General features: G+C 43.0%; 2 protein-coding genes across 7 annotated transcripts; both read right to left on the bottom strand.

Moving 5' to 3' along the window:
- Positions 1-1,614: 1,614 nt before the first annotated feature.
- On the bottom strand, positions 1,615-12,719 carry si:cabz01007802.1. Of its 2 annotated transcripts, none has more exons than XM_041964861.1 (24): positions 12,581-12,719; positions 11,624-11,696; positions 11,472-11,537; positions 11,287-11,343; positions 11,141-11,206; positions 10,460-10,516; positions 10,309-10,374; positions 9,013-9,072; positions 8,849-8,908; positions 8,656-8,715; positions 8,316-8,387; positions 8,156-8,218; positions 7,972-8,049; positions 7,602-7,661; positions 7,403-7,468; positions 7,165-7,236; positions 6,501-6,578; positions 6,306-6,359; positions 6,056-6,088; positions 4,276-4,353; positions 4,140-4,179; positions 4,008-4,053; positions 3,102-3,516; positions 1,615-2,804 (listed from the first exon to the last, which is right to left on the bottom strand). In XM_041964861.1, the coding sequence occupies exons 2-24, from the start codon at positions 11,693-11,695 to the stop codon at positions 2,316-2,318; spliced, it is 2,208 nt and encodes a 735-aa protein (XP_041820795.1). In that variant the 5' UTR covers position 11,696; positions 12,581-12,719; the 3' UTR covers positions 1,615-2,315. The 2 variants fall into 2 exon arrangements, with proteins under 2 accessions (XP_041820795.1, XP_041820794.1); XM_041964860.1 differs by lacking the exon at positions 12,581-12,719 and adding an exon at positions 12,387-12,521.
- Positions 12,720-13,141: 422 nt separating this feature from the next.
- si:cabz01007807.1 lies at positions 13,142-26,280 on the bottom strand. Of its 5 annotated transcripts, none has more exons than XM_041964849.1 (35): positions 26,140-26,280; positions 25,940-26,023; positions 25,164-25,229; positions 24,884-24,946; positions 24,528-24,611; positions 23,849-23,884; positions 22,500-23,636; positions 22,303-22,386; positions 22,100-22,192; positions 21,823-21,885; positions 21,345-21,404; positions 21,185-21,220; positions 21,038-21,100; positions 20,898-20,948; positions 20,739-20,807; positions 20,558-20,620; positions 20,360-20,470; positions 20,186-20,245; positions 20,005-20,070; positions 19,391-19,456; positions 19,247-19,300; positions 19,059-19,118; positions 18,894-18,950; positions 18,667-18,765; positions 18,522-18,572; positions 18,340-18,441; positions 17,685-17,795; positions 17,486-17,581; positions 17,349-17,393; positions 17,199-17,267; positions 16,270-16,338; positions 16,093-16,132; positions 15,950-16,007; positions 15,456-15,801; positions 13,142-14,666 (listed from the first exon to the last, which is right to left on the bottom strand). In XM_041964849.1, exons 1-35 carry the CDS (start codon positions 26,158-26,160, stop codon positions 14,262-14,264), a joined length of 4,038 nt encoding a protein of 1,345 aa, XP_041820783.1. In that variant the 5' UTR covers positions 26,161-26,280; the 3' UTR covers positions 13,142-14,261. The 5 variants fall into 5 exon arrangements, with proteins under 5 accessions (XP_041820783.1, XP_041820787.1, XP_041820788.1 ...); XM_041964853.1 differs by having other exon boundaries at positions 17,685-17,792; XM_041964854.1 differs by having other exon boundaries at positions 18,522-18,569.
- Positions 26,281-26,296: the final 16 nt, after the last annotated feature.

The raw sequence follows: 26,296 nt of genomic DNA, 5'->3' as shown, positions 1-26,296 counted from the left end.
AGCTGGAATTTTTTTTTCTTGTGAAATATTATATACTTCCTCTTCAGGTTTCAAAAACTCCATCAAATAATACAACAAAGAAAGAAAGGTTAAACTGCCAAAACACATCTCCTACCTTCACCATAATCCTATTTCTTTAAGTGTGTCAGGGTAAAAGAGGTCAGTTATTTTGTTCTTTTGTTCTATTCTTAAAAGATTCTCAATTATTCTACTGTGATTGCTTCTGCTGAGATGTTTTTTTAAGTCAGACACAAAAGTAAAAATCCACCCTAAATCAGAATTTACAGTCTTTTTAAATGCCTCATGCATTGCTTCACTGTGATGTTTTGCTTATGTAGAATCAGGAAACACAAAATCGTTGATTAAAATTCATCACTGGCAAATCGCATGGATCGAATTCTTTGCATTTTGTAATGAGAAATGGGGAATTGGTGTATTTGTGTGATGTTAAACCTGCATGATTACATTTCAAATATAGCATTGAATGAGATGAGCTTACAGATTGTATGAATCTCTCCACTCTTATCATTCTTTAGATGGCCAGAGATCCCACTGGGTGCTGGTGTTGCTGTGGTTTTGCTGGATGTGGATGCAATATGGAAACTCTGTATTGTATTCCAGCTATAGCAGGTAACACATACACATACAGTATATAGAATTCCTACTAATATTTTAGTTTCACATTTTTTCAAGTCTATCTTAAAACAGTACTTGCGCATCCCTGCCTACATTAAAGGTGTATTGGTTGCTGTAATTGTTTTTCCTGTCTGTACTGGTTGCAAAGAGATCCCCTTGTAAAGCATTTTCAGTGCAAGTGCTGGAAAACAAAATCTCCAGTCATCAGCTTGTACATAAATCAGTTGAGCTAAAGTAGAAAAGTTTTTTTGCTTTAATGTATCAAAGAATTTTTCAAAGTTAGCCTTTTTACTGTCAAATACCTTTATGGTCTTACTCTTCTGCAGCTCGACATGTAAGCATGGAAGCATCAGTGTGGACATCAGAACAGTTAACCGGATCAACGTACAGACTGGCCACGTGAGTATTGTTTTGACATCGACTTGAAGAAAGGTGAACCCATCCTCCCACAAATTTATTTACTCTGTTGACCCTCTTCTCCCTGTCCAATATTTAATCTAAAGTGAAGCTATGCCCATTGCATCGTGTTCCTTAGCCCATTTTTTTATTGACCTCATTTAATGGAAAACACGTGGTCCTGACACACTAGCCTGCACTTTTATAGAGTTATTTTTGGATACTTCCTCATTCAGAAGAAGCAGATAAATATAGATGATAAAGAGGGCTGAACAATACGGGAAATAATGTAATTTTTTTATATTGTAGACCAATATCGGGATTGTGTATGCAATTCTTTTTTTTTAATTCCTTATCCTCTGTATTATTTACTATACATGAGAAATAAATCACTCTGTAGTATGACCATCATTACATTGGATACGGTCAACAAATAAACTGTTCCTAGACCAGCCTGCAAGTGTTAGAATGAAAAATATCTTTATCACATGGTAAAAACCTTCCACACAGAATATTGGTAACTTCAACTTTAATATGAAAAATCAATATGTCCAGTTACAAATCACACAAACCTAAAAAAAAAAAAAAAAACACTTTTGCAATTTGAGAATTACGTAACATTGCGATGTCTGAAGTCGTTCAGCCCCAACATTAACAAAGTGTTTTGGTTCTTTTTCCATGACCTCAGTTATTTCCAAGGTACGTGATACCTTTTTTGGCTACCTGCCACAGCTGTCATGCTTTGTAGCTAGCGCTGGGTATATAATTCACTTGTTGGTTGTAAACAGCCAGTGACAGGAGGAATTCATCAACGGAAACTCCAAAAGGCAGACAGGCAGGGCTTTCGACATTTTCTCTCCTTCATGTGTGCATTATTAACACAAGACGCTGACGCCTCGTCCACCCCCTGAATCCCGTGCTTACATTTTTCCCCCTCCCTCTACTAATTGGTTGGGTATTGAGCTCCTACCATTCCTTTAACTGAGAAATGTAGTGTAATGGAAAATAAGCAGGAAACCACTTTTATTGAAGAAACTGGCATTATTTCAACAAATGACAATACAGCAAGTTTTGCTTTAGCACATTTCATTAGAATGACTACTTTAAATAATATAAATATTTAAAATATTACTACAAAATAGCTCTTGGAAGAAACAGTAACAATTGAAAGATTGTAAAAACTACCAAAACTGCAGCATCGATTCAGCTAAAACTACATTTTTAAATGGACACTAGTTTTAGGGTTAAGACAGTGAGGCCTTTGGTTTTTGAACCGCTGTCCTTCATTCTTCAAGCTCAACAAGCTTCTTCAGTTCAGACTTCAACAGCTCCTCATTATCTTCCTCCTCCTCCTCCTCTACCTCCACCTCTATCCCATCCATGGTTTTCTGCAGCTCTTCCTTGATGCGGTTCAGCTCCAGCAGCCCGTCCTGCAGGTCCTTGCAAACTTCACGGATCTTCGTCGCAAATTCCGTCTTCGCGCCCTTTTTCAGCTCCATGGAGTCCTTGGCCAGGAAAAAGACATCGAGAGCCAAGAAGAGGCCTGACATGACTCCAGTGGTAACGCTCATCACCTGGGCAGCTTTAGCAGCGCCTCCTGCGACACTGAGGACCTGAACGGTACTAATCAGGCTCTCTGTGTTGATCAGCAAAGCCTTGCCGGCCCGGCCGCCCTCCTTCATTACATGTTTGACGTTCTGGTTGAGGTGCTTCTTTGAGATGCTCTCAGTGTACTGCTCGAAGTTCCACTCTTCAAGTGTCTCCATCCCTTGCTGTCAGGTAGATAAGAGGGAGATTTTATATAAGGATTAAAATCCTAAACTGCAGATAGACAATATAATGCAGTTTAACAGGAAATTCCAAAATAAAATTCCGGTACAGATGCAGGCTTTGATTACTTTAGTAGTCTTTAGTAGAATTCTTTATAGACAATTTAGACTTTTTTTTTGCCTGAGGCAAATTTGTCACATTCAAAGGCAAATGATTGGGAGATTACGATTTACCAGTGTTTTCAAGCTTTGCATACCATGATGCAAACTATCAGAAAAAAACGTCTTCTATCATCTCACCTGCAAAAACTCCAGGCACTCCTTGATGTCCTTCATCTCCTCCTGGTAGTCTTGGATCATCTTCTCCACCTTCTTGCGGTCCGTCTTTGAATGGACGGTGTCTGTGATGTTGGCCGAAGCAGACGTCACCCCGCCTGCTGTGGCGACGCCGATGCCCACGGCGGTGACGATGAGCGACGTTCCCGCCGTGAAGGGCGCCAGGATGAGGCCGGTAATGGTAGTGATCGAGCCCGCGACGCTGGCCACCCCGCCGCCGACGCTGGCCGTGACCGTTTTCTTATGGAAAATGTCAGCTGAATCGGCCAAAGCGAGCAGCTCCAGGATACGCTGCTGCAGCGAGGCGCCACGCTGGTTGAAGAAGCGAACAAAAAGACGAGCTGCCATGAAGACGCGATCAGCTGCGTGTTCCACCACTCTGAGGCAGGGAAACGGAGAAAATATATCATGGGAGAAACAGTAAAGTATAAAAAAGGTGAATTTTAACCATGATGTGGACATGAAGGGTAGCCTCTTAACGTTAATTTAAAGGATAGGGAGAAAATTTTTTTTTTTTTGTAACATCTTGATTGCACTGGGCATAGCTGCGTCACCTTCTGCGCAATTTCGTACCCCACTACAAGAGGTCTGGATGCCTGATTTTGTTCATTTACTCAGATTTTATTGTTTTGTTTTCCTTTATTTTTGTGCTTTAGTTAATGCCATATATGATCAGGAGTCTGCAAATTTACCGGATTCTCTACAATGTTCCGGTGTCTGACTGCCTGTCCAGCTGCCGCATCGTGCCTGATAGAATCAAGCTTTAAGGTATTAATATAGGATTACATTGTCTGGGTATTGGCTAGTGCTGCTCTAAAGTTTTAGAAAACACTAGTGCAAATTCATAACTTCAGTGAACGCACTACTTACTCTTCAGCTTCATCATTCTGATTTGCCTCATTCCACTCATCCCAGCCTAACACACACAGAAATGATAAGTTTCAACTGCAATGAACAGGATCACCAATTAAATCAACAAAACATTATCAAGATCAAACGTACCCTCGACTGTTCTCCACCACGCTAAAAGGCCTTCCTCATCCTGAAAGTGAAGTTTAACTTAGTGGGTTAATTCTGTATGTACACTGAGACATGAAACAAGCATCGTGTGATGATTAAGTTACAAAAATTAACTTACGTCTAGAGGGTCCAGGACTGTTCCTTCACTGGGCACTGGTACTTCAGCCATCTCGAGCGCCTGAACTTCAACTGTTTCCTATACCGAAAAATGCAGCACACTAAACAATCTTTGTACGTGTTAAATGGTACTATTTACATAGAAATCAGAAAAATCCTGTTTTGCTGCCATCCAGCGGTTGAAACTTTTCATCTGCATCCTTTGTTCCCATTGAGGTTTAACGCAACAATGCTATTCTGCTGTTAAACATTAGCATGGACGACAACTTCAGCTAATTGGCTACATTACACGTGTCAGTATAAAAATGCCAGATTACCTTCGTAAAATGATTAAACGACATATTGACATTCATTTCAATGTATTGTTTTGCATGCCTGGCAACATGTGGCTGATTATGTGCGTTGCATGTTTTGATAGTACCTGACAATGTAGTACACTGATGTCTGATGGGGTTTTTTTTCGGTGTTTTGTGTGTATGACTTATCTAATTTTTGTTTGCATTTACAGCGGTGTCTATTAGCATGTTCCATCCCTGTCAAATAAACCAATAAAAATAAAAGGAAAAACCTTTTCTAGAAATGACTTTCTACAGAAATTCTTTCACTGCAACAAATACATAAAAAAAGTGCATTCCCAGAATGCCATGTGATGTCTTCACTCCACATCAGGTTCCCAGTTGTCTTTGTCTCACCATAATTGTAGGACAGGCTGGATAAGCATCTAGATCCAGATCCAGGTTCCCGGTAGGGAAGCCACAGGTATCAGGTGGTTAAAAAAGTACAATGCCTCAACTGGAAGACCTCAAACCAGCAAGCCATTCACGTCTTTTCAACAGCAGATATTAAATGTGGCTCATTCCTATTTCATACTAATTGAGATTAGCTGGAACATATTGTGAGGTGTTGGATTTCCTCCAGTATACCAGGCATGCTCAGGCTTTTTGCTTACAACCTTTTATTACCTGTCATGAAAATACCTGGAGAATAACCGGCTTTAATTTAGAGTCATACCTCTTCCTCACTCTCTCTTTTGGTCAAGTCACGTTACGAGTTGTATCTCCGTGTCATACGCTTGTATGACACGGAGATACAAGCGTATGACACGGGGCAGTAGTTTAATGATTAAATCCTTTCATTTTGTGTAAGAGAGACCCAAAAGATACGCATTACCTAGTTTAACTAGTTAAAAACAAACATACACCCCACTCAAATAACCAGAACTGTATGAGCCACTGGTATTTTTTAACCAAATTTCCAAGTAAGGTTTTAAGTGAAAAAGAAAAATAGGATTCAATAGGCTGGCCTGTCATCTAAGAGCTGCCATGTGTTAAAGGGATGCACTTGCCAACAGGAAATGAAAGGGAAGCATGGGAAAATACACAGCACAATTGAGCTGACAAACCACAGGCCTCTATGGTTTTGTGAGGTTAAGGCAGTACAAAATATACTCTAACGGGAAAAGGAATTACAAGCCTATCCTCCAAGCACACACACCCTTTATGAAAATATTAACCCTGACTTGTTTATTGGAGCAGTCGTGTTGACGTGTGTGTTTTTATTTGCATAGTTTCATTAAAGTGATTCACGTGTGACTATGTTTCTTCAACAAGCACCAACTGTAATTTGCAATGTAGGGAAAACAGCTATACTGCAGCTCAGCTGTAGTCATGTGACCTTTTGTTCATTTTCTATACTGCACTTTGTTTTTCTAAATAAATTGGGTCCATGTGTGACTGCACTGAAACTTGTTGTTGGTTTTTTATTTACACATGCCTACTCACCTGGGGAGCGTCAGGTGGTGCTGCTGCAGAGTCCTGTGAAGCAAAGCATAAATAAACAGGAAGAAATATTAAAAAAACAAAACCCTGCAATATGACCCTATGATGGACTAACATCTTAAAATACAGAAATGTTGGGAAAAAGGGAAACAAAGCAATAGTCCAGTGTGTGAATTTTAAACACAAAGAAATCCCTCAATGTGATGGAACTAAACTACAGCATTTTGGAGTGGACTGACACATTCAGTGGTACCTTTGTGCCGGACCCGAACAGTGCGCTGGGCAGGATCCGCTTTATTCTGAAAGTCTAGAGAAGAAATAAGCATAAATGTGCCCTCACATCTGCACAGCTCCTGCATGAGCATTGACAAGTGCTAGTGGTGAAACAGTACAACAGCTTTTAGTAGCACTTCACGTGGTAAATTGATCTAATTCCTGTTTTACGTACCATAGTTCTTTTCTTCGGTGCCTCCGTCGGCTGGCTTTTCACCTCACAGCTGGTGTCGGCATCAGTATACCAGATAGACTGTGGAGACGTTGAGGGATTAGTTCATTTTGATTTAGGGGGTTTCATGGTTATATACATGGTGGCTTCAAAAATGACTCACATAAAGCGTCAGATGAGATCAAAATCGTGCGCTGGTATTCAGCGTAGGGATCCAGGTATAAAACCTTGGTTTTGACAACTGGAGTATAAGATTTACTACATCTTTTCCTAATGACTCAGAGCGCACCACAATCACCCTTTTATTACACAGTTATTATCAAACTTCAGATCAAATGCGTCAGTTTCATTTCTAGAACTGTCTGCGTCACGTTAACACACTAGGTGAATGACCTTCCTGAAACTGAACAGCCATTGTTTTCCTCCGGTAAGGTTACGACATTGTGTGCTTCTCCTATGACAGATGTTTGCCATTTTTCTGTCTCGACTGCAGTCATTGTCATTGTTACTGCTAAGTATTGAAGAAGACAATGGATAAAGACTTACCGCCGGGAACAGCCGTCCAGGTAGAGATTGCGCTTGGTATGTTAGATTTAAAGCACACGACAACTTTCATCACGATTAATTTAAGAAATTGGGGAGAAAAAGGTAAATCTGGGAAGCTTACATGTCTCTCTATGGCGCTGTCGTCCAAGCTTTCAGAGCTGGTGGAGTGCTCGCTTTGACTCATTTTGGATTCCTGATGAGAAATGAGGGCCAGACACACAACCTTGTGGATACGAGTTATGACCACTGGACGCCGAGTTAAGCAGGCGAGATTCAAACGTGAGACATCAAAAATAGATTCTTTATCTAGAATCTTTATCAATGTGGTTTATGATTAAGGCCAAAATTTTAACTCGTACCTGTGTCTTGAATGAGGAAGCTGTGCTGGAAACCGCAGAGTCTGTCTCACATTCGTCGTCTGGCATCTGTCTCACAACAAAATCGTGGTAAAACAAACTAGTGTTTGCCTTTGTTTGAACTGTCTCTTCAGCCGGGTCTTTCTAATCAAACATGCAATTACTGCATTTTAAGTTAAGAGGTTAATCTCCTGCACAGTACCTGTGTGTAAGACTTAAAGGGGTTTACTTTCTGCATCATCCCTTTGAACATCCCAGGGTTCTAAAACATACAGAAATTACACAAAAAGACAATGAAGTGAATGCATTCATCACATTCTGTTAGCTATGATACAACAGAGGATGTTTAAGAAGCTCACTACATGTAGAGCTCACTCTGCAGACTGAACTTATTTTCTGTGGCGCCATCTGGTGGCAGTAACAAGAATAACACAGGTGGATGGCAATGCAAGCTGCTACTTTCTACAGTGCAATGCACAGTAACCGAATCACTGGTTAATTTAGCAAATGATCCCAATTCGGCTGATCCAAACAAGCCTGCATGGAGCTAATCTCAAGGCTGGGGTCTGCACCTGCTTCTCTGGCAAGTTGTTATTGTCGGCCAAGCTTCCATCGCTGGAGGAGAGGTCGCTGTGCAGAGGCTGCGTGTCCTGGAAAGACCAGATGCAAGGCAGAGAAAAATGGTAGAACAGTTGATAAGATTTTTTTTTTTCTATCCCAAACATCCATGAGTGTCACCAGTGTAACAGCTGGTACCTTTGGCTGTGAGGATTTGAATGGGTTGACTTTCTGCATCATTCCTGCAATCATCCCTGGATTCTGAACGATAAATACATTAATTGGACAGTGGAAGTCTAAGCATAACAAACTGAACTAACCCCAGAACCATACGAATGAAACTTTTTTTTGTGATTACCTGTTTGCCTTGAAGCTCCTTTTCTGTCTCTGGCGGATGTGCAGAATCGTTTTGAGGATCGCTCTTTGGCGCCTACAGCCGAGACAAGGTTGACAGGTGAACCGCACATTTCTACCTTTATGAATCCCTGTTTAAAAAATTTCTGCTTTTGGATTATTGAGATTAAAGCCAATTTAGGAGTATGAAGGGAGCAGCGAAGCTACCTGACTCAAGATAAGCTTTATTTCATCAGGCCACTAAGTGTTTCAAAGAGTGTCATTAATCAGAAAGTCAGCTCTACAGTCGCATCTTGGATGCAATCGTGAAAAGATTTACAGGTCAGGGGTCACAGAGAAGGTACCTGTGTGGAAGGCTTGAACGGGTTGACTTTCTGCATCATCCCCTTCAACATACCAGGATTCTGAAACACAACCACACAGGGTCACTCTTTCCTGGCACTAAGCAGTCTATACTGTGGACTGTATAACATGATAATTGGCCATGTATAAGTAAAACGGGCCTCTGGAAAAGGGAAATCATCATCGTTCACCCACCTGATTAGAGTCTGAAGCCTTTCCCTGTTCCAGTGACTCTGAAGATGGCGCTTTTGAGACCTGCATGAGAAAACCAGCTGAGTGGACACCTTATTGTCTGACATAGATCCTCCGTTACCATTGTTACCATCGCCACTGTGACATGCAGACAATGCTGTGGTTACCTGGGAGGTGGACTTGAAAGGGTTGACTTTCTGCATGACCCCTTTCAGCACGCCAGGGTTCTGAAATACACGTTTCAGACATTTCATGAACTGATTCACCCGACTAATGATTCCCAAACAAACAGCTGGGACGCTGACTGACGGCAATTAATCATCTATCATGATAATAAAGAGCAAAAACACATTCATTCTGTGGCCTCAGTTACACTTTGTCATTTCTTGTGTCTCATGAGTAAAATTGCAATACACTCAGCCACACGTGCCTGGTGGCCAGATTGCAAATCTGACTGCAGTGCGTCTTTGTTTTCCCGGACCGCCAGACGAACAACCTCTGCACTTTCGCAGTTTAATTACAGCAACAGCAGTTCAGCTGGCTAACAACTACTGATAGACGGACAAAAGCACATGAGTCATTTCTGAACAAGAGAGACAAGCGTTTTATTGTTATCTTCACGTTCCCAAATCCCCGTAGCGATCGAACTGATCAGTGATCAGATAAATGCTAAAGCGGCTCGATGAACTCGGTTGTATGTGCGGATCGTCGGAGCTGTTTTTCTTCATGCTTAGTTGAGAACCAGCTAATTTCAGTGTAACTTAAGCTGCTCTGTTATCACAAGGACAGACGACGCAGACCAGAGTGGCTGTTTCCACAGGCTGCTTACTGACACAGTTACACTACGGGAGGAGTTTTATTTTAAAGATTATGCACATCTTCAATGTGATAAACAGATTTGTAATCTGGCCAGTGAATGAATTAAGACCGCAGGCTCAGTGTGTAGGATTTAGGGTGATCTATTAGCAGAAATGGACTATAGTATTCCTAATTATCTTTTAATAGTGTATAATCATCCTAAAATAAGAATCACTTTGTTTCCATTACCACAGAATGGTAATTATACCAATGCTTGATGTAATCTTTCTACAGTGTGTGGCTAAGTGGAAGTGTCTGAATCTTATCTGCATTTTATCTCGATACGAAACACTTTAAAATGTGTAAATGGTGTCCAAACAGCTTCAGGTGGTGCTGCTTCGTACTGTTCTCCACCCTGTGCTTTTACTGCTCAGCTAAAATAGGTGCTGTCTTTTTTTTTTTTTTTTTACATCAGTTGCTTTTGAGATTAAACCAAAGAAATACATACACAACAACACGTCATGGAGCTCAGGTGGCTTTTTTGTCATGCTCGTAATCCGTCACGATCTTACATTCACATTCTATTGCATCTATTGTCTACGGTTAATCACAATAAAAGAAAGAAAAGTGAATTCAAGGCCTCCTTTACAGAGAGCTCCTCTCACCTGTGTGGAGTCTGTTCGCTGTTCTAGTGATTCTGCAGAAGGAGCTTTGCTGACTGCAGACGGGGCCTGGATATAAAAGGAACGTTTAATCATATGAATTTACATGAAATCCACAAAATTCTAACAATTGCTGCTTCGTGTTATGTTTTACCTGAGGGGTAGACTTGAACGGGTTGACCTTCTGCATAACTCCCATCACCCCGGTCCTCTGAAGTTTGGACAAAACACAGATTAATTATAACAAAATCATGCAGCTCAGGTGACTACTGACATAATCACCTCATGTCAGAGAAAACAAGTGTTTTTTTAGCCTGGATTTAAAAACATTTGATGGTGGGAGGCTGATCCACATGTAGGCAGTTCTACTGATATGCATCACATTAAACTGGTGAAGTCCATCACAGATTGGTGCCATGACAGCAAATATGGATACTTAAATCCCCCAAAATTATAATTAAGTATCCCATGTGGGTACAGTCAAAACAAGGAAGTCTGAGTGGTCCTTTATGAAGTTACTGTTTCCTTTAGGTGGACGGTACAACCACAGTGCAGAGCAGGGGCACACCAAGCCCCACCTTGATCAGCTGCCAATCAAAGCTCTTATAAAAAGATATTGCATATAGCATGCAACAGCTAAAACAGTTCTCACAAACCACCTGCGCCTGACAGCCGAGGCTAAATAACAAAAACTTAACCAAGTACACACGTTTATACAGAGGAGTCAGGTCAGAGTTTAGCTGTGCTGGGTACAGGAAATGTCGCCTAGAGAGCTGCTTTTAATTAATGATTTAAAAAAGAAGAGCAATATAAGTTATATTTGAGCTCCTCTCACCTGTGTGGAGTCTGTTCGCTGTTCTAGTGATTCTGCAGAAGGAGCTTTGCTGACTGCAGACGGGGCCTGGATATAAAAGGAAGGTTTAATCATATGAATTTACATGAAATCCCCATAATTCAAGCAATTGCTGCTTCATGTTTCACCTGAGAGGTAGACTTGAACGGGTTGACCTTCTGCATAACTCCCATCACCCCGGTCCTCTGATGTTTGGACAAAACACACAGATTAATTATGACAAAATATCAGCTACTGCTGGAAAATGCTGATACATTCAAGTCGACAGTCAAAATGTGGGGAGTTGTGCGTGTGTGTTGTTCTGAACATTCACCTGTGAGGCTGCAGCCGTTCCTGCATCCTGTTTGTTCTGGCTGTGCGTGATGGGGTTCTCTAGATCCTGGTGACGAATGAAAGCCTCCATTAGCAGGACACATGTAAGCAAACAACATCACAACATCACCTTCTACCCACACCCACACATACCTCCTGGCTGGGTCTAGGTGGGACCACCGGAGATGGGGCTGTTGAGCCTTTTTCTCTTCTGAACATATTCATGCTGAAAAATACATGAAGACACGATGAGGCAAGAAACAATGGCTCCAAATAAATCCAAACTGATAACCACATAGCCATGCTGTTGTTTTTGAAAGCACAAGTTTTAAAGCTGCCAAGGTCATTGCTGCCCTCTTTCTGTGGACAAACCCACACACACCAAACTCAATGCAAATATTTGGCAATTTAAGATACTCTGTATAACTGCTCAGCTTGCAAAGGTTGTTAAGTATGATTCGAGTTCTTTTGTGAAAACATAAGTTTACCGACAAAATCGGTTAGTATCAGATTCATTATACAGCGCTTTTTAGTAATGTTTCCACTTTAATTAGGCCACATCACCTGCTAGTGCCCTCCCACTAGCTGAGAAGGCCTATGAGTGAAGTCAGTGCATCCTAAAAAGTTAGGCTGTTTTGGTACAGGTGATGCTTTTGTAATCAGGGTTCCGCCGAATTGAAAAATGCGTCCAACTAAGTGGTGTTAAGTCTTGAAGTCGCTTTTAACAACGTGTACGTTTGCAAACAGGCGACAAAGCTTTAAACTGGAGGAATTTTGAGCGCAGTTTGGTGTGGGCCGCTCTGACAGAAAAGAGCGTCACGAACAGCGCGGCACATTGTGTCCGCGGCTGCAGAGGAATGTTTGACAACACAAAAAACATCCAGCAACGACACAATGAGAGGAGCGGGGAGCCTACCTCGGTGCGAAAACCCAGACAACACAACGGCGAACAAAACGCAACAACACCGAGTTACAAAGCAACAGCGGAAGAGTTTAAAAACAGCTCCACAGCACGAGCCGTCACTTCCACTGCATCGCGCGGAGATGCCAAACCGGTTCAGCCACAACTGAGGCGGACCTCGGAGGCGTTGGATTGCGGCCTACACTTACCTGCTCTGATTTCAGGGGAAGTTTTAGTTCAACAGGGGAACAAAGAACCGGTTCAGGGTATCAGTGGATCACATCCACACACCCTCAAAGCTGTGCATTCTTTCAGAAAGCGCGTCCTCATTTAGATCACCTGTGTTACCTGGGCGGGGTGTGGCCTCTTTCCTCTGGGAGTTGTCACGGAACTCGTGTGGACGCCGCTGCAGGTTTGAAAGCCTGATCACATGCAAACAGTACAGGAGCTAATCCGTGCATGTATAGTATGGAGGCAGGTGCTATGCATGCATGCATGCATGTTTATAATTAAAACTACAGAAGCAGAAAGACTGATAGTTCTGTAATGGTGTTTAAATTTCAATATTATGTATTTAGTAGTAATTAATTTTTCACACTTATGATATCCCATCATTGCATCTCTTATTTTCTTTCATTAAATGACCTTCAGGATCCCTTCATGTATTTACATCTCTAAATAGTTTGAACTGCAGGCTAAACAACGCAACGCAGTCTTTTCTCCTCTTTCCAGTCCCACACAGAAACACATGCATCACCTGAAGCCAAAGGACACATTGGCAGACGGTCTTTATTCACAGATTCAGTGTTACACCAAAAGGTCTGAATATATTCAAGCAGAACATTCAGTTAAAATAATGCTGGGAGATGCGCTGACAAAAAATTACAATTAAAACATACAGAAACAGAAAACTGTCTGTATTCACAATATATTAACACATGAATAGTTCGACTTTGACAGTTAAATAGATTATTTTAGAGGTTAAAACATTTAGGCAGGCAGATTAGAACAGTGTCTAGACATCGGCACAAGCACATTTACATGGATGCCAAATGGTAGGACCAAAAGAGTCTCCAGCGTCTACCGGGAAAGATAATATGGATGGATAAATTACCTTATATACAACATTCATTTTCCTGGGACTGTGGAGCATTATCACATTTTCTCACATAACACAGGATATCGTGATATGACGTGAACAGAAAGAATATTTACAACCAGTCGAAACTCGAAAATCAGTTGAAGAAAATGAATCAATTGAGCTCACTCCGTGCAAGTATCACTTTTTGTTTGGTTGATCAAACTGTCCGACAGGGAATGAGCAAAATAACAGGAACTGCTGACAACACAAACAATAGCCCAGAAAAAGTGTGTCGTTTGTGAATTTACATAAAGCTTTAGCTGAAACTGGGTCAGCAGTGTCACTGAGCTCAGTCATGAATTTGTGGTAATGCTGTATTGGACTGCATTATATTCTAAGGTGCTCGAAAAAAAATCAATCCAACTGTTGAAATTAAGCCATCTGTGATCACGAAGTCCCATTTTTGTGCACCTTATATTTAAACCTTTTACCCACATAACAATACACACAGTGCACAAAGGAAGGGTGTCTGTTTTCCTGTTATTTTCACCAGTCCCTATGTATACAGTAAACATCTCCATATACAAATACGACAAGTACTCTGCAGCCCCTGTGCTAACATCACAACAAAGTAACGACCACTGCTAGCTCCAGAGTGGTCGTACTTTTGCAGGACTATTGTGTTTTTTTTAAATATCCTGTCAACTGTCTAAAAATCTCATCCCTTTTAATGTCTGAACCTGCCCTTTAAACCAACAGTTCCCTCATTTAACCAGGAGAGGGGGCTGGTGATCCTTCATGGATGTTGCTCACATGCTTCCAGTAGCATCCTGGAGTTCCTCCCTGATGGCATTGAGCTCCACTATCCCATCATTGAGCACGTTTGCCACCTCCTTTATTTGACCCACCACCTCCTTCTTGCAGCCCTTCCTCAGCTCCCGGGAGTCCTTGATGAAGTACTTGTCCATGCCTTTGAAGAGCCCTTGGACCGACGCCACCGCCGTGTCCGTTATGTCCGCCGCTCGCATCACGGGCAAGTCCACCAAGCTGATCATCTGGACGGCCCTGCGGATCTCCCAGTCCTCCGAGTAGTGTTGGGTGCCGGATCTGAGGAAAGGATGGCCGCGGAGTTTGTACAAGCCCTGATTGACAAAGTGGAGGATCTTCCCGATGTCCAGCAGGTGAGCCTCATACTCCTCTAGTACAGTCTCCACCTGCGGAAGGAGGGGACAGACACAGTGACGACCACATAGCTGTGCTGTTTTTTGCAGTGTTATAAAGCTGTCAAGGTCATTGCTGCCCTCAGTCTTTGGGCATACCCACACACACCAAACTCCATTCAAATATTTGACAATTTAAGGTTCTCTGTAAAACTGCTAAACTTGCAAAGGTTAAGTATGAGTTGAGTGCTTTTGTGAAAACATAAGTTTTGCTAAAAAAATCTGTTTGTAATAGAATGATTATACAGTGCATGTTAGATCATGTTTCCACTTTATTTAGACCACATCACCTGCTAGCACCCACCCACAAGCTGAAAAAGCCTGGAAGTGAAGTCAGAGCAAGCTAATTATAAAAGTTAGGATTTATTGGTACAGGTGATGCTCTGGTAAACAAGATTCTGAAAAATGCATCCAACTAAGTGGTGTCTTGAAGTCGCTTTCTACAACGTGTACATTTGCAAACAGGCAACAAAGCTTTCAATTGGAGGAATTTTGAACAAATTGGAAATATTTAAAACAAATTGGAAGAAGAGGGACTAAAGACTGAAAATGTCAATGGTAAAGTTCAATTTGAGATGAGACAGGGCGCCGACCGTGTTTGCCGGCGCTGCTTCGAGCATTGAAATGAGATGTTAAGAACACATGTACTCTGGTGAGGCTGCACACTCTCCGATAAAAAAATCAACATTTCAGTAAACTGCAGAAGGCTGAAAGTCGATCTTTGTTGTTTTTTTGATGCAAAATGTTGCCCGTTAATGTACGCCGTAACGTACTGCAGCTTACCTTCTTCCGGTCGTGCATGTTGTTAACGTTATCTGAGATGGCCGCAGAGGCTGAAGTGATTCCGCCGGCCGTTGCCACGCCTACACCAACGGCGGTGATTACGAGAGAGGCACCGAAGGTAAAGGGCGCCAGAGCCAAACCGGCGATGGCCGTCACGCCACCCACGGCTGTGGTGGTGCCACCAGTGATCCCGGCGATCTTGGCCTTTTGGTGGAAGTTGCTGATGTCGTCCGCGATGGCGTGGAGCGTGATGACGGAGTGCCACAGGACCTCAGCTCGCTCCATGAAGACCTTGTTGAAGACGCGAAGGCCGCGCTGAACCTTGTCCGCCAGGATGGTGAACGACCTGGGATTGATTCAGGAGCCAATGATACAGAAGTCAGGAGGCAGCACCGTATCTTATCTTATTCCAACTTCTAAAAACTTCTTCACCCAAAGCATAATGTGGTTTATGAACACATAACCGCCGCGCATGTTCATATGAACAGACGTACTTGGACTCGTCCTCTTTTATGACTTTGTCCTCGTCGTCCGATGGCACCTCGTCCCATTCTGAAACACAATCAAGCCACAGGTGTTGATGAAGTGCAAAGTTCCGCTGTCTGAATCTGATGCTTAAAGTCTGACTGCGACTCACGTTCCACGGTGTACCACCACTCCATCAAACTATCCGTGTCCTGTGGGAAGACAAACCGAAAGCGTGGCGGTTCACACCTGGACAGCACACCGCTACACCAGCTGAACAATGTTTGCATGCACAGGAAATACATGGAAGTGGAATATTCTGGTTTAGGCAGCTTTAAGAGAAACTGACCCCTTCCTCGTCCTCATCCTCCAGACCTGCTGCAGCTCGTTCATCCATCTGAGCAGCCAGCCACTCCGCCTGAATGAGGTAAAACGGTCAATACGTCAGCAGGCCTACGCCGCATGCTTTTCCACACTCACACAGATTAGTCACCGAACCCTGGCTTTATGCAACCACGGCCTTGTATACACTGAGACTTCACCACGCACGAGTTGGCGTGTCGGCCGGCATGCGCGCTATGCCGCCCGACCGGCGCGGTCACATGCCACAGGAATGTGTCCCGTCAGGAACAGAGAAGCGGAGATAACTAAAGCCATGGTGGGAAAATAACAACATTTCATAACCGCTCCTCAACTGTCAGCGTAGATAAACAAAGAGCATCATGTGTGCGTGAGGCCACATCGTTCCGAGGAAAGATTTGTTCCATTTAATCCAGTTTAACGGGACCGAAGAGCAAACAGCAAGGCTCTGTCAGAATACTGCTGTCATGATTAAGCCAATAAGCACTTAATCATAAGGAATATAACAAGCTTCTTATCTGCTCATCGATGTGTGTGCAGAACTAAACCAGGTTTTCATTCGGTTTTCTCAGGTGCACGTCAAAAAGTGCAACATTTACTCAGACATCAGTGCTGGACAGTAAATTAACGCCGTGTTATTCTGTAAGTCGGATCAAGTCAGGTCTGCCTCTCTGGAAAACTCCGGACCAACAGAGCCGAGCTGATCAGCTTTAACGGTGTGTTGCGCCATCGCGGCTTACGCTCACATGAAGGAAGTAAAGCTGTGGGTGAAGTGAACGCTGAGAACTGGGTCACTCATTAAGAGATTCATGCTAACCGGTTGAGCCAAACATGAAGGAGGTTGTCTCAGGAGTGAAGACATATCACACATAGCATTCTGATACTGTTTAAATATCCTGCAGTGTTTTCCAGACGTACCTTAGCGGCCTCCGACAGGTAGTCGCTGGATGTAGCCCCTGGTGGATCTTCTGGAGCCATGGCTTTGCCCTTGAATGACAAAGAGATTAAGAGTGAGCATGTCGTTATCAAAGATCTGACAGCAACAAGAGCAAAATCCTGCTGATTCACCTTAGCCTGGCGTTTTTTGAGGCCTTTCAGCTTAGACAGCTTCTTCTGTTAAAAAGACCAAAAAACGCTTGAGAACAACATATTTAAAAACCTCTAAGTGAAGCAGTAACAGTGAACACGAGAGTCTCGAAAAGTACCGGCTTGCAGATTTCATCTTGCTCGACGTCATAGAGCTTTCCGGGACTCATGAAATCTTCTCCTGTTTGAGTGATGTCATCCTCAGCGTAGGCGTCCTGCAAAAAGACGCGTCAGAAATCGAGTCAGCATCGCAGAAAACAAGTCAGCTGTAATAACCGCCCATGCTTACGTTGTGCATTAAACCAACATTAAACATACACTGCATGCTTGCTGAGGCATGTGGTGGCTGAATCCAATGGGTTCACTCTGCCCGCTGGCGGTCTTAGATTTGCGTTGGGTGGGGATGAGGCCTTTATGTTTGGGTTTCTTCTGTCAGGAGGAACAAAATGTATCATGTTCAGTAAATCTTAAGACCTCATATCCTGTCAGGTGGAATAAACTTAAATGCAGGAAAATAATTATCTCTCTCACACTTGCCATGTTTCCATCAAGGTGTTTTTATGCACAACATCAAATTCAAAAAGCTTGAAGAAAATGACAAAATTAAAAAAAAAAAAAAAAAAAAAAAACGCAAAAAGGCTTCTGTCTCTTCTCAAAACATCTGACTTGACTACAATCGGTCGCTGATGGAGCGTTTTCTATTCCCACCTCTTCAAAACAGCCTGATGCAAGTATTCAGCGAAGGCTTTACACTTCTGTTCACAGGAGGAGACATTTAGCACTACGATGCATTCGACAGCACAAGCTTATGATAGTTTTCTCTATTGTTGTGAACCTGTTCTGTCAAAACAGTCAGTGGCCTGATTGTTCTTTGCATTGCATCACACATGATGTTTCTGCAAAGATACAATGTGCTGCTGCTGCTGCTGTCAGCCTGTTACTGGTACCACTGGTTTCAAACATAAACTCATACCAGTTTGAAGTCCTCCATCCCGTTTAGGTCATCATCGTGTAACTCATCCGCTGAGAAGCTGCTCTTCTTTTTCTGAGGACTGGTGTAATCCAGCATGTCCTCCTAATGAAAACAGCAACAACATTCAGACACATTCATGAAAATGAAGCAAGAACCAAGCATTTCAGAGAGGCAGTACTTACCTTAGACCTCCGACGACCCACGTGCAGCAGTTTCATCGTCGTCTTTTTCTTCTGTCCATGAAGGGAAAACAAAAATGCCCATTAGGTGAAAACAGGCGACGGGATGCTCAAAGAGAAACTGAGCGTTAAAAGAGAAGAGAGTTACGGGTTTGCAGTCTTCCATCCCATACGGATCTTCATCTCCGTTCAGTCCAGCAGACGCGTGGAGTGTTTTCTCGAAGTGCTCGTCATCCATGAAAGCAGCCTGAAGTAAAATGTTCAAAATACGATCAGTTATTTCTCAAGCACGAGTCAGATCAGCGAATAACTGCAGGATGTTCACAATAAAACACAAATGTAAAGGTTTGCAATGTCAATAAGAAAAAATAATACCTTGCTAGTTGACTGGAGCCTCTGGCCTTTCATCTCTTCAACGTACTCAGCATCGTCCTAACAGTGAAGTAAGTATAACTTACTTAACTTAAAAACAAGTAAACCGACAGTGAAATGTAATGATTTGCTGCTTTAAACGTTAATATAACTGAAGGTGAGCGTCACCTTGGACTTCCTCCGAGGCGTGTAGCCGTGAGCACCCAGAACTTCATCTTGTGATTTCTCCTGAGGGAAAAGCAGAATTCCAAACGTGTGACACCACCCAGACCATCCTCATACCACAGGTACAAGGTAGGAACAAAGCACGCACGTACTGCACCAGCCCACTATATTCACATCTGATAGAGTCGTACCTTTGAGCCTTTGCGGGGCGTGTACCCGTGTGCTCCCTTCGGCTCATCGTCAGTCTGGGGGGAGGCAGTTTTAAAGTCATTCAATGAAGTGCAAGCAAGTGTGCAGTGGAAAGGTGAATATGAAGTACAGCAGAGGTGTGGTACCTTTTCCACAGTGATGGCAAATCCTCTGTGAGGCACAAACCTGATTTTCACCTTCTTTTTTTTCTTCTGGAGAGAGAAAAGATCAGATTGGTGGAATCAATGCGTGTCAGAATACTCATAGTTCTCCCTTTAATTTATGTCTTAAATGGATATTTTCAAAGCGGGGCTGTATGAGCTACTTATCCATAGTTAGTGTATTACATACTGTAGATGGGTGGGTCAGCATGCTCCAAAGCAGACAAAAAAAACCCCCTCAAAATCTATCTATGCTCTCTTCAAATCCACCAGACTCCTTTAACAAAAGCAGTGATTTTACCTTGCATAGGGCGGGAGTTGCTGTTCTACCTCTGCCTTCCTCATGTGTGCTGCAAGGTAAAATTACTGTTTTTGTCAAAGGGGTCTGGTGGATTTGAAGAGAGCTGAATGGATCTAACAGCTGGAAATGCTTCTCCAACACACGTACAACCCCACTTCAAAAAATCTGAACTCTCCCTTTAGGTCTAAAATATGTGAAGTGTCTTTCGAAAGACAAAAATTTCATTCAGAACAACTACTTTAGGATGAACATTCATGAATTAAGTATAACGAAAGCATTCAAATCCATTGCTGTAAACCTCTTCGTGCTGGGCGTCCCCTCCCTCCTCTTCCTCCTCAGTGCTGTCGTCCAGAACTGTCCCCTGCTGACAATGAAACGCAGCATCAAAAACTGGCCTGTGATCGGGTGCTTTTCCTCACCAGCACGTGGAAACATCAAGCATTTCTCCTCCTCTTGCACCTGGTCGACAGGTACGTTACCTCTGACCATCGGCGGACCGAGTCCTTCTTGCCGGCGCTTTTCTTACTGATGCCGTCGTCCTGTTTTAGAAAGAAAACTTGGTCAAAATGGCATCGATGTAAGGGGTCACGTGTGTGTGTGTGAGCTTTTCAGGATCAGTGTCCATCAGCGCTCTCGCACCTCAGCGGCCTTACCTTCGACTCCTGAGGGAAATGTCCGTTCAGGTGTTTTCCTTCCGGCACAGAGGAAGTGGTGGATGCTCTTCTGAGCAGCTGATTGACTTTGGTCTTCAGACGTTTCTTCTGCTGACAAAAGAAGACATTATTAAACCACCACTGGGTTACTAACACCGATCACATTACTGAAACAGGAGGGCTTATAAAAAGACGCACTTTATAGTCATGCTCCCAGTCTTCATGCTCTCCAGCAGACATGTGCGTATCTGAAAAATAGTCCTGAAAAACAGAAGCACTCACTTTTGTCAGATATACATACGAGGGGAAATGTCAAGGGCGGGCTTACTGACACATCATTACATGACTTGTGTTTGATTCCAGACGCCCTAATTGTTACCTTTGATGATTTATGGGAGGTGGGCAGTGTCCTGCTCCTCCCCTCCTTTGCGTCATCAGCAAACTTGTCCTACAAAGGAGAAAATCACGGCCATAACAAAGACGATCCTGCAAACACTGTCAAAGTGGTGAAACTGTCGTTCTGGAGTGCTTCATTTACCTTTGACCCTCTTCTGGGAAGTGTGGGTATTCTGAATTTTTTGTCCTTTTTCTGTCAAAAAAAAAAAGGATGTTAAACTATGTACTAATGTAATATATTAATAAAAAGCCCAGAACGGCAAACAGACTGTCACATGGTACCTTGACATGACTCCCTGAGGTGTCCTGATCCTCGCCACTTCCTCCATCAGAGTCGGCCTTCATCTAAGAAGAACGTGAGCTTGTTTTAGCATCTTGTTTCTGCTTACAAACAACCAACGCTAACTAGAGAAACAACTCGTCTCTTACTTTCAGTGATTCTCGCCGGAGTCTCAATGTTCCAGACTTGAAGAAAAAAAAAAAAACACGAATCATCAGCTGAAACGTCTTTGACAGAACATTCACGCCAACATATTCGAAGAGAACGTGATGAAAGAACCGCAGTTAAACTGTGAAAATGTTTTCTTACTGGTTTGAAGTTGGGGTTGAGCTCGGGACTGTCTTCAGGCCAGTCCTCAACACACTTTTCCTGTTTTGGGATTTCAATAAAGCAAATATTTTTATATAGTTTTTTTGTATTTTATATATATATTTTATATATTTTTCCGTCTTCTCCAATGTTTCCATAATAATCCAACATTGTATATATATATATATATATATTATATATACACACACATATATACATATACACATACATATACACACACACACATATACGTATATATATGTGTTTTGGGTTTTTTTTGCCTCAGTTATTAGTATGTCCAGAAGAGCTACACTGACTCAGTTGGCTAAGTTGGTACCGTCCAACATGTTCATATTGGTTGTACTGAGCGTTGCAGACTCGAGGGCCACTATCAGAGCTTTACACTCTTTTTTTGTGCCTTTTTCCCCTTTTTGTAAATAATTGTTATACATTTCATTTATAGATCATTCAAACGCACCTGTCCAATAAGCAGGACGTCCTCAAAGACGACGTAGTTCTCAGGGCTAATTGGTGTACTTTCCTGTAGCAAAAAGAAATACTTGAAACACGCCCACAGATGATGAGAGATGATGTTCAGATCTTCAGTGTACCCTGGCAGCTGCACAAATTATCCACGCATGACCTGTTACACTGTTCATCAGTTCATCCTCATCAGAGCAACATCCACAAACATATCATTGCCCAAGCTAATTAAGGAAGCTAATTGGGTCACATTTCAACAGCGTGCTGCGTACCAGAGTTTTTGGTTTGAGGCGGGTAACTGGTTTTGGGAGCGGTCTGACGGCTGGTTTAGGAAAGGCTTTTGGCACAGTTGGTTCAGGTTCAGTCTAAACACAGTCCAAAAGAGACAAAGAAGTGAATTAAGAGCACAGCAGTAGCACAGAAATGAGTCAGTTCAACAAGCAGAGATGTGATCTTTAGTGTGATCTGTGCATACAGGGTTCGCTGGCGTGGGTGGCTTCTCTGGTTTTGGTGGTCTAGTTCGTGGAAGTGGCTTGGGCGGACGTTTGAAAGTCGACGCCTGCAGGTTTGAGCATAAACAGAACATCGGATCAATTACAATTTCTCTTTGACCAATTTGTCGACTAGATGCATCCCTCATTGTCCAAATATCAAATGGCACTTGTTACGTACGTGAGTCATTTCAGCTGGAGATTGGCTTGGTGACACAAACAGATTCCTGGCACGAGTGAAGGGAGTCGGCTGAAGGATATCATGTTTAGTTCCCTGAGGAGTCGTCAAGATGATATCACGTGGCCTGTCGGAGGACCCCGGTTGGATGGCTGGATGAGATTCCGGTGGTGCTGGCTTGAAGAGGTCTGGCGACGATACCATGTCCAGCTTCATCTCTGACCCACTGTTGAGTGAAGGTGTGGAGTTTGTGGCCTTGGGGGCTGTGTCACTGGGGGTTATCTCAAATTTAGCCCTGCTGTTGGCCTCTGAGGGAAGCGGTTGGAAGATGTCTGCAGTCACATTTGAAACATCTTGAAAAGGGTTGTATTGTTTTGAGGGAGTGGCACCAAACGGGTCATCCAGGCTGGAAAGGTCTTGGAACAAATCCCTCGTAATTGGGCTTGGGAACAGGTCAAGTGTTTTCTCAGATGATGGTGAAAACACATCCAGATCTTTCTTACAGGACATGCCAAAAAGGTCCTCTTTCGTGGAGAGATCTGGTTTGTTTTCCCTGATGCTGAATGGATTCCCACTGTTAGTTGGTCCTGCTTGAAACAAATCTGCTTCACTGGTCGCAGCAGTATAAAATGGGTTTGGAGACCGGAACAGATCATCCTCCTTGTTTGAAGGAGATGTGAATGGGTTATCACAAATACTGGGAGAGTTATCAAAGAGGTTCACCTCCTTCGAGTGTTCAGCTTGGCGGAAATCCTCTCCTTTAGCAGCCTGGAAGAGATTGGCCCCTCCATCTTTAAACAGGTCAGAGCTTTTGGACTGCAAGGTTGTGGAGCGGTTCTCTGTTTGAGTGGGAACTGGCTTGAATAAGTCTGAGGAGTTCGGGGTTACATCATGAAAATGGCCATTGGCAGATGCATTTTGGGCAAAAGCTGACGTCTGGAAGTGGCCCTGCGTATGGTTGGGTTTAAGGGCCTGGAACAGGTCCTTTTGAGGTTCAGAAAATTTGTCTCCATTTCCCACAGTCTTAATTTCAGTATGAAGGTCCAGAGGTGAACTCTGAAACTCAGGAGGAGGAACAAAGATGGCATCGAGGTCTGCTTCTGAGGTTTTCCTCCAGATGTGACCTTTGCTGCCCGATTCCTGATAAAAGAAATAACAGAACAAAAGGTCATTGGAGAAAATGATGGTACTTACGATAATGAGTAACCTGATCGGGTTTTAAAAACAGAAAAAGTTAAAAGGGTTACTTCTGGCCAAACCATCACCGACTCCATTCTGATAAACAGACAAAGAGTTGTTACTCGGACTGTGGAAGGCATGCTCTAACACAGAGCTGGCTTCTGAAAACTTACCTGAGAATTTAAATGGAGCCGTTCCTGCACTCCGTTCTGAAAGAATGAGACAGTGACACGGCAAAAATGTGACACGGTGTTGGAAAGAGGCAGCAGAAATACGCAAAACATATCTGAAAAATATGAAATTAATGAAGTTCATGTCTCAAGAACTGCTCAAGACAAAATGTTGCATCTTCCAAAATGATTCATGGAATGATTTTTCATAATATGCTAACGTTTGCAGAGATTTGGATGCTGACTAGAACTTTACATTTTGATTTATTTGGCTACAAAACTGTGTGGGTGCCCTGCAGGGACCAGAAATCCATTACAAAGGCTCTTAGATAGCATCTTTTTAACAGGCCACCAGCTAACGTGGCAGACAATACCACTTTTAGTGCCTCATTTGTTAAATCCAGACTCACAACTTATTAATAGAAAGGTCTGGTCAGACTGCTTACACAAACACGCCTACGCGTAGATCTCATGATCACAGGTGGTCACATGGACAAAACAAGAGAGAGGGTGTGGATTTAACCTTCGCCACAGTGGGAAGGAGACAATTATCCTCCGTTCCTCTGATTGTTTTAAGGACAACCAGGATTTTTCTTCATGAAAATGTTTCAGCCTGCAAACTTTTCAGCATTTCAGCGAAACCTTGTTGAGTTGTGTGTGCTCTTCAGGTGTTTCTTCTCACCTGTCTGAAGTGGGGCTGGTGGCCGTCCGTCACATCTGCAGCAGCAGCAGCAGCAGCTGAGAGATCGCTAAGGAAGTCGCCATCCTGTGGGCCACGTGAAAGCTAATGTGATATGTGATATGTGATATGCGAGGCACGCGCCGGTTGTCAGAAATGTAAACACAAGTTCAGGCGACACTTCCAGCTGTTGAAGCAAAGCAGCAAGTACGTCTGCACTCGCTGCTGATGTTTTCTCTGTGTTCATAACTGGGAGCATCTTAAAAATGCACATGTGAAGCACTTTTCAACAAAGATCCCCCGCCTGCACTTCTGTGTGCGTGCAGAGCTGAGAGCGGCTGCTGTCAACGGTTTCTAACCTGTTTGCTTCGAGACTCATTGGCAGATGATCCGCTGGAGTCCGAGGTCGAGGAAACAAGAGTCTGAGAGGAGAGACACGAGGGAGAAATAAATCATATTACGGAACAGAAAGCTAAACTACACCTTCCTTTTTTTTTTAGTATTTATCCACAAACTGGAGAGGAGCGTAAGAAGTCAGATGACTGCACTTGCTGGGTGGGTATCGTTTGAGAGGGTGTGTTTGAGATGACAAAGTGGATGTACGTGACAGCTTGTATTGTCGTACTGCGAGCAGCTCACCTTGTATTGATTGTGGAAAGGGCTTTGGGAAACTTTCCTCAGCATATCATGCAGCTTCCCAGCACTCTGACGAAAAGGCACAAAGAAAGCAAAACAATTCATATCGCTATTGATTTTTAGGATAATCCTGCGCAGCGTACCTTTAAATAACTATTAGACTTTTTGCCTGATCCTGCAGTAAATTGCCATTTAGCTACTGTTGCATAATTCCCATCACCAGGTTTGGAACATAGCTTTTCTGTCCAGAAAGCAAAATATTTCAGCAGGGAAAGGACTCACATGCTAAACACATGTAGGGCTGCAACTAAAGATTATTTTTCACGATTAATTTATTAATCATTTAGTCTAAAAATGCACAATTTCAGGTCAAAGTGATGCCTTCAAAGACTCTTCATTTACCATCACACATTTCAAAGAAAAGCTGCAAATCCCTCCAGTGAAAAAGCTGGAACCAGCAAACATTTTTACTTGAAATATGATCGAAACGATTGATCAAAATAGCTTGCGATTGATTTTCTTTCGATCGGTTAATCGACTAAGTGAAGAGTTCTTCCGAGTTAGCACCTCTGAAGCTTTCCTATCAAACAAAAAGTTCATGTATTGAAGTCTGTCAGTAGCAGAGTGCACATCTGCCACATGCAGTGAACAACTGACAGGATACAGGCAGCAGAAACACACGGTCACACCTGACCTGACCTGATCGGGCTGTTTCCCACCATTCAAACTGCAGCGCATCTCCCACACCACGGACCCGGTGTGAAAGTGGACCTACTCACAGGTCGTCTCTCTCCAGCTGCGGTGCAGGCTGCTGCTGCTGCTGCTGCACCCTCTCCGCGACCGTCCACCTCCACCTCGCTCTCCTAATAAACGTTAATATGAGAAAAATGAGAAAACCCTCTTCTCAAACACTAAAATCAGTTTGCATCAACCTCTCTCTGCTCACTCGAGGTTTAACTCGGGTTTAACTCGCGCTTACCGCCGCTGTGTCCCCTCTCATGCTCGGCGAAGTTGGTTTGATATTAAATTATGAAGTAAAACCAGGTTGTTTCTCCTACAGGTGAGATTTACGGTTCTTCTGCGCGTCTCAGGATCGACGAGACTCACGTTGTTAATTATCTCCCAGTTTCACGCAC

This window comes from Chelmon rostratus, chromosome 23, assembly GCF_017976325.1.
Source record: "Chelmon rostratus isolate fCheRos1 chromosome 23, fCheRos1.pri, whole genome shotgun sequence".
Classification (NCBI taxonomy): domain Eukaryota; kingdom Metazoa; phylum Chordata; class Actinopteri; order Chaetodontiformes; family Chaetodontidae; genus Chelmon; species Chelmon rostratus.
The sequence above is the reverse complement of the archived record's forward strand: the minus strand, read 5'-3'. Positions and strand labels throughout refer to the sequence as shown.